We start from the raw sequence: 10,636 nt of genomic DNA on the forward strand, positions 1-10,636 counted from the left end.
CCCCACAAAGGTTTACCCCTTATCCTCATAGTTTTAGGATCAGGGGTAAACCTTTTAGGACTGAGGTGAGGAGAAATTTCTTCACCAGCGGGTGGTGAATGTATGGAATTCACTACCACAGAAAATAGTTGTGGCCAAAATGTTGTCTGATTTCAGGAAGAAATTAGATATAACTGTTGGGGCGAAAGAGATCAAGGGATATAGGAAGAAGGGGGGATATTGAACTCGATGATCAGCCTTGATCAAAATGAATGGTGGAGTAGGCTCGAAGGGCTGAATGGCCTACTCCTGCTTCTAACCTATATGTTTCTATGTTTCTATAATGGACAGCCAATCTGCAGCATCAGTTTTCCACCTGGGTAGCAATTTGAAAATCTACCCATGTGAACAGCTCAGGGTGATGTGCCTTTCATTTTTCTCTGTCCACTTGTGGGGAAATACTGATAGCATTGATTGACAACAGTGAAATCATAGACACATATTCTAGGAAATTATAGGTGTAAACTTACTGCCAACATTTGCACGACACTGCGCTATATAAGCAAGCAATATTTTAACCAAAATGTCTTCCAAGGGCTTACTATGATATTCCCCATCATTATCTGATTCAAGGATATATTTTTTTCCATCACAAATAAAGTCTACAGTAACTATTTATTAATACATGATTACCCCTTAACCAAGCAATTAAATAGTCAGTCTGATGAAGAGCAATAGCTTAGGCTCCCGTTTGTAAGTAAATTTACCTTCACAGTTTCCTAACATTTTATTTTTCCTTAACTTCAAAATGTTAAAGAATGTTAAATTAAAATAAGGTTATATTATATATATCTAATCAGTACATGGAACAAATGAAAAACAGGTATAAAATATTCATGAAAGAACAGAAAAGAGCATATTCAAGTTAATGGGCAAATATCATAATGTAATGTAACATAATGTAATGGGAATTGATGCTAACTGATTTTTGATAAAATATGTGATTTCTGACAAATATATTCTAATTGTGGATTTGTATGGATAAAATATAATCAATCAGATTATGGATTTAAGATCTGAAAGTGTTGATTACTCCAAGGGGAGCACATGTCCTGAGATTTCACGGTCACTCATGCTTTAAGGAGCAGATGAAGAGTGGTAAGTTGTGTCAGTGTTCCAATAAACTGATATAATCTGGGTCTTCCCATGAATTCTACATTCAGACAGACCCCAAGCACATATAAACTGCCCAGAAGAGTTCCCAAGTGGAAGTAAAATCAAATGCTTAAAAACAGAGGATAAGTCAAACAGTATGGATTTTGAATTCCAACCAGCTGTCGGCTAAAAAGCTCTTTTGTAAGAGGCCTGGGAACAGGTCATGGGTGCTTGCTTCAGAGAATGGTGTTGGAATAAGTGGCCACAGGGAAAGCAGAAAATTACAAACAATATATATGGGGAAGTAAAGAGAAGTAGTTATTGCCAATTCCTCAGAAAATCACTCCTTGTCGCAACAATAATAATTACCCATGTTTTTGAAATATAAAAAAACAGCTGTAGCCTATATATATATAGTCCATTTTCTTATTTAATTTTTCTGCTTCAGAAGTTACATAACTCTTGGTTACAGTATAATAGAGGATAAAAAAAATAGTCCATATGAAGAAATACTCAGTTTGGCAATTCAGCCCAGGCCAGCCTTACACATAATTCCATTCATGTGGGTGGCTTCAGATTAGGGTCAGCAGCAAACTGGGAGGAGGATATTGGCCTGCACTCTTGATTCATCCACGTTGCATAATACAAGTTGTCCCTAAAAATAAAGGGCACAAATATTTTAAGAGATAAGTAGCATACATCATTAAAAAATCTAATAAACATGAGGCAAGTAAAGAATGTTACTTAATCTAGGAGTTGCAGAATGTCACCTAGCCCCTGGAAAGAACTTCCACTTCAGTCTTGTGATAATAGGCAGAATCTCTTACCTGTAATGTTGCACATCACTCCCTGCTGCTAATTCATGACTTTATGTGTCCTAGCTGTAATACTTGGGATAGACATTTAAGCAGAATTGAGTGACTTATGTCAAACAATTGACACGTCAGTGTTTTCTGGGCAAAATGCAGCCTTTTGTTGGAAACTGCTTCAAACTTAAATGTTTAAAGTTCATTTCATTAGTGTCACAAGTAGGCTTGCATTAACACTGCAGTGAAGTTACTGTGAAAATCCCCTAGTCGCCACACTCCGATGCTTGTTCAGGTACACTGAGGGAGAATTTAGCATGGCTAATGCACCTAACCAGACTGTGGGAGGAAACCAGAGCACCTGGAGGAAACCCACGCAGACACAGGGAGAACATACTGACTCAGAACAGTCACCAAAGCTGGGAATTGAACCTCGGTCACTGTTGCTCTGAGGCAGCAGAGCTAACCACTGTGCCACCGTTCCGCCCCAATGGAGAGATCAGAACTATAGAGATAACCACTTGATCCATTTTAACTCATTTATCCGGGACAAAGAAAAAAATTACCTCCCCTACTGGCATGACATTTGGCTTTGCCTTATTTTGACATCCATTATTGTACATGAAAGGCCATTCCGAGTGCCCTGTCTCTTTTGGTGAAGTAGTCCTGGCGCTGTTTTAAATTTCACTTTCACTAGTTTTGACCCATGTCCATTTTATTGTGTACTCTGGTATGCCATGTACATTTTGATACTTACACATTCGATATGCACATTATCTATGCTCCTCTACCCGTATACTTGTATGAGATCCTTTTAGTTTTATTTCAATGCTAAGGAGTATCAGTTACCCCCGTGTTTCCTTGTAATTCAATCCTTTGAAATTAGAGATTAATATCGCTGCTCTTCTCTGCTCAATTGCCAGGATTTGTGTCTTGATGTCCAAAGTTGAACACAGTATTCAAAGATTCTGAAGCAATTTTATTATTGACGGGCGTTGACCTTCACGGAGAGAAATTATTCCTAATGAGATATTAATTTACATAATTATAGTCATTTGCTATTTTAAAAGTACCTTAGAGAGTCTTATGTCGACGTTTTATATCGATATGAAATAAGTAGAATCTATTAGTATACCCTGGCAGGTACCTCCTTTATAACGCTAGCTTGCATTAAACACTTGGGACATGAGGGGGCGCTAAAGCACAAAACAAGCAGGAAGAGGGAGGCGCTTTGAATTCAATACTTATTTTTTTCATTATAAATCCTGAGCAAAGTAATTTTCACCAATAATATGGGGTGGCGTTTGTAATTAAATATCGTTTCAACATCATAATTAGTGCAAAGCATAAAAGGAAAAGAATTGTGGCACATTGTAGCGCATCTACAATGTGCTGTGACAAAATAGCTTTGTCACTAAGTACATGCACTGATTTAATTTGCCTCTCCAACTCCAAGATCTCACTTATCTTAAAATTACAATTTTAAACAATAAATGTCACAACTGATTCCGCTGTTGAGCAATTCTTCCCTCGTCAAACAGGTCTGCGGAACATGTGGTTTTCAATTTATATCACCCGCATTTTTAAAAACTTGCCGTTAAGAGTAGTAGCCGGGCGCGTTGTTATCATCGTACCAACTGAACTTTTCTTTTTTTTACTTGATGTATTTATTTTATTTACTTTGTGTCCACAATAAGATGAAAATGAGTAAAGGCTTGAGTGAAAGGAGTGCGTGAAGTATTTGTGTCTTCAAAATAACGAATCATTCTGACCTGAAGTGAATACATTCTCCAGGTAAAGATCGACAGAGTGTTCCTGAAGTTGATGAAAATTCAATTCTACCCTTTGAACAGCTAAACTCATCGTTTATTTTTTTCTGAACTCGAATAGTCTGCTGCTGAGTTCTTGAGGAATATTTCAAGACTCTAACCTGCTGCTGATTGAACTCTGAGTAGCGCCAATAAGTTTGTCAGGTTTTATTTCCCTGCATTACACTGTATCAAACACAGAAAGGCAGCTTGCCGATGTCTGGGGTCATTACATTTCAGACACCTAACACAACTTTTACACTAAAAAGACAAATTAATTACATAACTCCACATGCGTTGTGCGCAGTGTTTAAATTCGCGTGGTTTTCCTAGTGAATTTATAATGCTAAGTATTTCTTAAATGTAAAACAATCACGGGCACAATCGGTGGTTTAAACAAACCCGCCAGCTGTACGAACCGCGACCCGAGCAGTAATCGCACAGAGGGATTTGCCAAACTCCCACATTCTCGGTGTAAAGACATGTACAAAATCGGTGTTATTTCCTGAGAAATATAACTTTCTTAGCTGCAAAGTCCTCCTGTGAAATTCAATAAAACTTTAAACTTCAACTTCTCCCACTGCAGAATGCAAAACCGGTCCCCTTGTTATTTTGGTGAGAAAGCCAACCCTTTAATGTGCATTGTTGGCGGTGAATGCAAAATGCGAAGTGATCTTGGAGTTCGTATTACACTTGAAATGTACTGAATGCCTTGGAAATTTAGAAACCTTTTATTTTGTGATCCTGTGATTTATGAGCAAATGTCGGAACTGATGCGATCGCCCATTTCAATGCACGTCACCAACTTTAACCAGCAATTTTCCTTAACCTGTCGCTGCGATATTAATTTGCTTCTTGTTGTCGGTCTCGCAAATTCAAAGTTTTAGTAATGATCCGGGACAGTAACATCTTTCATATACTGCTTTGGTCCAGTCTGCTGTCTGAGTTCTTGCGGAATATTTGCTCCCCAAATAATAAACTGTTTTAAATAACAGAAATGTGAAAATACTTCGATAATTTGTTGTTACAAAATCTTCATTGAATGCAAATTACGTAACGAAGGCCCTTGAAAGCAACCTGGGATTTTTTTGTAAGACAAACGTCTAGTGGCCATGTAAATTTATGAAGTGTTTCCTGATGCAGTTAACGGTGTTTTAATGGCATTAGGAAATTGACTTTCTTCATTGCTGATATTACATTTAGACCATGTCTATTATTTTAACGTTAGAATAATTCAAAGCGCCTAAATAAAGACTTCTAATTGCCTTCGCTTTATGTAATATTGATCCTGTACTTGTAATTATAATTTTCAAACATATTCTCCCAACAGGCATCAAGAAGTTAAATATATCGGAAGGTGTAAGTCCCTTCAAATAGCATTTACATGTCCGTTACACACTGTGGAAAGAGATACTTAAACGCTATTTGATTTCGGTTTTCACAGTGAATATTTAAAAAAATAATTGCCCTGGCTGTTAGTCTTTTGTGTTGTTCTTGATGTTGTAAGCGACTGAATAACTGCATTTTATATTTCAAGACGTGACGAGCTTCTGGTAGTTTGATTTTAATTCTCTAAAACCGTAATTTTTCTAACCAGTTTTGATTACAAAGCTATCCAAATCTGCACTTGAGTGGAAGTTTCTTATTGCCCTGTCTGAAAGTACTTCGTGAATATATCAAGTTGATGTTCCCATAATATGACATGATGGCGGTGTTTGTAAATGTGAAATATGTTTTATTAAATACCGAATCAACGTGGCATCAAAGATGATGCAGTTTTGTTAACCATGATGCCGGATGTGGTGAAAAATCGGATTAATGACAACACTCCGGTTTTAAAATAGGTGGAATATTCAATGATGACTGCAAAAGCCTACAGTCTTGACAGGCACCGAGCGAAAGACAAAAATGATGTGACCTTACATAACCATGGTGGCAATTCTCTCTGAGTCCTGACGCCCACGGCAGTAATCCCAGATACAGAAACTCATCCTGAACAAATTCAGCTGTGAAGGTTTATTCAGATGTTGGCCACTTTCCTGGTACTGACACTCTGCTACCATCTTAAATACAGTGTTTTTTCCAATTAAAGTGGAATTAGGCATCCCAATCAAGTTAGCCTGCTATTAAAGCCCCGGTTTATTAAATCGTTGTATTGTAGCCATATTATGTTTCACTGGACTGTAAGATCCAGGAAGAGTTTTGTAACATTGCCCGACTACTTGCAAAATGGGTGCTGGAGTAATTGACGGGATTATTGTATAGGGTCCATTAAAATAGCACAGGATTTTTTTTTAACCAATTCGAGGACCATGTTGGTCTGTGAGACTAAAAATTGGGGAAAAATAAACATGGGGGGGGGGAGGGTCAATCCGGGGGTTCCGGGCAACTGATAGAAGTTTCCCAGTTTCAAAAAGGCTTCATATTTCTCTTTCTGGGCACCAATATATGAGCGGTAGCTGTAAGTTCAACATTGTCCTTTTAGACATGATGTTTACCCAGTCATACTTGATGCAAGAAAGTAAATAGATCAACTGAGCCAGAGTGCCGTTTAGCAGGATTAGGTTGCCATGGTTACGAGTTTGATGAGTTGTGCAATCTTAATTCAATACAGCAAGCCACTCTTTATTATATGTAGGACAGTCATAAGTTTTAATGTCAATTGAGTGTACTCTTCGGAGCGAGTTACAAACATCATCCATGCATTTCATGAACCCAATGGTGGCTTTTTTCTTTAGTGCTTTTCGAAACCGTTCGAGGTAAGTTTGATAGCACAACACCCCACTAACTCTGTGCATTCGCTGACAGAAAATTCCTTTAACATTTTCGGAATTGGACACCTGATTTCGATTTCCCACAACTAAATACTCTTTCTGCGTTTCCACTTGATAAGAAACCAACGGAACATATTCAAACATAAACTCTTGTGCTGTCAGCTTTAGTCTGGTTACAGCTTTAAGTCAAAATACATGTCCAGAAATGTGTTCACAAAATAACTTTTATTTCTATCAAATGCAAACACATAACTTTGACTGTTTACACAAAAAATAAATGCTAGAATCAACACGGGTCAGCACCAAGCTTCTATATACAATGCAAATGTATGAATGAACATTACACTACATCTTGTTGTAGCCTTTTTCTACATACAATTACAAATGCAGCTAGTTTCCTTTACGTTTGATATGTACACATTTCCCGACGTCTAGTTGAAAGAAACAGTTGGAAAAACAAGTCCTAACTCAAAAATCTATAATATATTTAACCTGCACCTTAACCAGGTACGTAGAACATTGTCCGCTCTTCTGTTAGAATATCGTATTCTCTACATATTACATTAATAATTTAGGATTAATTCAGTTTTGCTTATAGACATTACACTTGAGTAGCTAAGTACACAATCAAAGGAATTCTGTGATTATGGCTATGAATTACAATACCAGCGAAATATACCGTTAACAAAATTGCACGTTAGCACTTAATTGTACAATCATGTTTATTATTATTAAATATTTAACTTTCTCCTCTGCATGTTCTAACATAACCACATAGGCGCGGAGCAATTAATAACAATCCGGCCTTTGCTTTGTGAAATTTTAAGACGCCTCAGTGTTGCAACTTACTGTTTATCCGGGTTATTATTTACAACTGATCCGTAAAGTCCATTAGTGTATACTTGATCTTTGTGTAAGTTGGACCTATCTCGCATGAGGTCGCTGAAGGCGTAATCCATTGGTGGACGAAAGCCCAGTGTTGGGACAAGGCCGGTTGTGGAGTAAGGCGTCATGAAAGCAAGTCCCCTACTATGGGCTGAATATGCTAAGCGAAGAGGATTGAGTCCTAGATGTGGCCCAATGGCATAGGCGTTGGGATCTGTAGTGAAATGGGCCGCATTGGGCTGCAGAGGTGAGAACGCGGACCTGTTGCCCAGAGTCCCAATGGCAGGAGGCACGGCCCCAGCGACCAGAGGTCGATGTGATGTAGGTCCTTGGACAGTCTGATGACTCCTGTCACGGTGCCAAGTTTCTTCGGAAACCTTTTCTTGCTCTCTGTTGTTGAGGATCTGCTCGATGGCTTGGACAATATCCCCTGCGCAACCTTGCAGAACCAGCTCCAGAACGCTTCTCTTGTGCGAAGGAAAGACTCTGGTTAGAATTTCAATGGGAGTCCTCTGACGGGCACCCGTGGAGGGGGTGCCATCTCTCTCGTCCTTTTCTGCCTCTGACCCAGAATCAGAGCCCAGTGGCGTGATGGTCCTTGGACTATCCTGTCCTTCTTTAAGAACCTTACAGATGGGAGAGCTAAGGAATGATTCTCCGTCTCCGTTCTCGGACCCAGATCCGTGGCGAATATCTGGCGATGAGGTCCCAGGCACACTGCCAGTCCCCGACTCGCTGTCCCCGACTATGGGCTTCACTAAGGACTGCTGTGGAGTTCCCGCCCGTGGCAATAAACTCTTTTGAAATAATTCGTATTTCTGGAGTTTAGCTTCTGCAAATCAAGAGATGCAAAATGTTTTAAACTATTGTAATCCAATGTGGTATTTCCCTGGAAGATTCTCCTACAGTCATTCTTTATAAAGACATGATCAGTTGTAAATAAGAAAGAAACAGTAGAATTCTGGAAGTTTCTGATGGCATGCGCAGGTTACATCTTTAACAATTAACAACTTGACATTGGTAATTTTATTTACCATGATGTGTACTGCGTTTGGATAAACTGCATTCAGAGTCAGAGGACAAAATATAACAGTAAAAATTCATAACAATTCCTAAGGTTAGATTTTTCAGAACTTGAAGCCGCTCCCCAAGTAAGGAGTGAATATTTAAACATTTTTGTAAGCGCTCTATTTAAATGGTATTTGGAATTACTTTGCTTCTTACTCATTACTTTTAATTGAATAAGACGTTATTTTTCAAATTAAGGTCTGGTAAACGGCTTCTCCCATCGAACGAATCTGGTAACAACCCATTTGAAGATTTACTCAAGGAGGGAAAAACAAACACCGCGGTGTTTTAAGATTACACAAATTGTTGTGCAAATTATTCTGAAATAAACCAATTCTCCAGATATGTTAATTAGTTTCATGTATTGCTAAATTGCATTTCATTATTTCATAATGTGGATTTACAGGAAATAGCGTGTGCTGTAATCAAATGTTGTTAAACCGATTGCCTTTTATGTGTCTCGGTTTACATTTGGATAGGCAGGAAACTCACATTATTCCTATTCTTTTAGGCACCATAAAATGGTACAAATACTGTTTAATCTGTAGGCGGGAAGTGGACAGAAATACAACAATGTTCTCTGAAGAGAATGGATATCACCATCACTGAGATAATGAAATCCCAATAATTGGTCAATTACACGCCAATTTCCACAGCAGAAAAATGTCTTTTTTTAAATCTAAATCATATTGGTTGAAAATTTAGATTCTAAAACGGGCGAGGTATTCATTAAATCAGGTTTTACGTAGAATTACATTGCACACCCGCGGCCTAAGGAAAACTCCACTGAGTGTGAATGGCAGGAGAGGCCAGGGCAATGTGAACTTGTCTAAATCTTCTCTCAAACTCAAACTTCCCGAGTTCGTAAATTTGATCTTGAAAAACCATTACCTAATTAATTTGGAAATGTTAAAATAACTCATCAAAAAGGTACACATTGAATAATTATAAAGGTTTTATTATCATGTTCTTAAATAAACACAAGATTTTTGAGGCAGAAACCTGTCTACAAAAACGGATTAATCATCTGGATTTTGAATTTATCTCTTTGGGATTAATTACTGTGAGAGTGAACAGGCAGTTTTCAATCGACAAGATAAAAGTTTTCAAACTTTTGGAAAATAACCTTTTTTTTTTACCTGTGTTACCCTCGGAGCAGACCGAACCAAACACGTCGTAAGAAGATCGGGACGGGATCATGCCGTTGGCGGCTGCGATTGCCAATCCTTCCGCCGTCCCGTACAGAAGTTGCAGCTCTCGGGCTTCGTTCTCTTCCTGTGCCTGCTGCCTCCTCAGGGCTACCTGAGCCGCCATCACTCTCTGCCTCTCGGCGATCAGGGTGCACTTGGCGCACATGCAATCCTTCCAGCGACAGTAGCGTTTGTGGCCCTTCAGCGCTGAGACGACCCCGTGGTTTCGGCATCGGGCGCACTTGGGAGTCCTCGGGTACTTTTCGGTGGCACGTAGCAGCAAAGGCGGAGCGCGGAGGAGAGTTCCCGACACTGACACAGGTATGGCTGTCGGAGTAGTCTGGGCGGCAGAAAGCTCCGTGCGCAATTCCATTACTTTTCACAAGAGATTGCTGCTAAACTTGAAACGGTTGCTTCAGATTTCAATCTCCCCCCCTAAAAAAAAACCCCTCGTTTCTCAAACTCTGCTGGAAACCGGTGAGACCGCCACGTATTAATGCGTAGGGAAGGCACTAAGAGCTGTGTGGGAAGAAGGCGATGATATGTATGACATTAGCATTAATGCTGCTGGATACAGAGGCTCAATGAGTCCACACTCGCACTCTCCCTATTGTTACTCCTTACGTTTTCATTAGAATGAAATTGACAACATGTGGCGCCTGCGATTGGCCGAATGGCACGCGGGTGAAAGCACACTTCTGATTGGTTATGGTTACTGTTACCTAGTGTCCACCTGAACCCTCGAAAATAACCAAGTGAACATTACAACAGTGTCTTATAGGTCCAACTGTTACCAAACCAAACTTGAACGGCTGTTTTTAGCCTTTATTTTATACTCAGTGCAGTTGAGAGACATTAAGGCTTTTACCAATGGTTACTTAAAAAAAAAATTAAGTTCTACTTTCTTTTACAGGCAGTCGTTATCATGATGATGTAATTACCAAGTAACCCAGACGTTGAATTCTGGGTAA

At 39.1% G+C, this 10,636-nt stretch overlaps 1 protein-coding gene across 1 annotated transcript; it reads right to left on the reverse strand.

Annotated features, from left to right (window-relative positions):
• Nucleotides 1–7,367: 7,367 nt before the first annotated feature.
• On the reverse strand, nucleotides 7,368–10,038 carry dmrta2 (DMRT-like family A2). The gene is made up of 2 exons (XM_078219398.1): nucleotides 9,615–10,038; nucleotides 7,368–8,239 (listed from the first exon to the last, which is right to left on the reverse strand). Exons 1-2 carry the CDS (start codon nucleotides 10,036–10,038, stop codon nucleotides 7,368–7,370), a joined length of 1,296 nt encoding a protein of 431 aa, XP_078075524.1.
• Between the last annotated feature and the right edge of the window lie 598 nt (nucleotides 10,039–10,636).

This window comes from Mustelus asterias, chromosome 8 (genome assembly GCF_964213995.1).
Source record: "Mustelus asterias chromosome 8, sMusAst1.hap1.1, whole genome shotgun sequence".
Classification (NCBI taxonomy): domain Eukaryota; kingdom Metazoa; phylum Chordata; class Chondrichthyes; order Carcharhiniformes; family Triakidae; genus Mustelus; species Mustelus asterias.

Coding starts and splice junctions, on each gene's coding strand:
- dmrta2 (XM_078219398.1), bottom strand. CDS start 10,038: ATGGAATTGCGCACGGAGCTTTCTGCCGCCCAGACTACTCCGACAGCC. Junction 8,240..9,614: donor CTGCTCCGAGGGTAACACAG/GTAAAAAAAAAA, acceptor CTTGATTTGCAG/AAGCTAAACTCCAGAAATAC.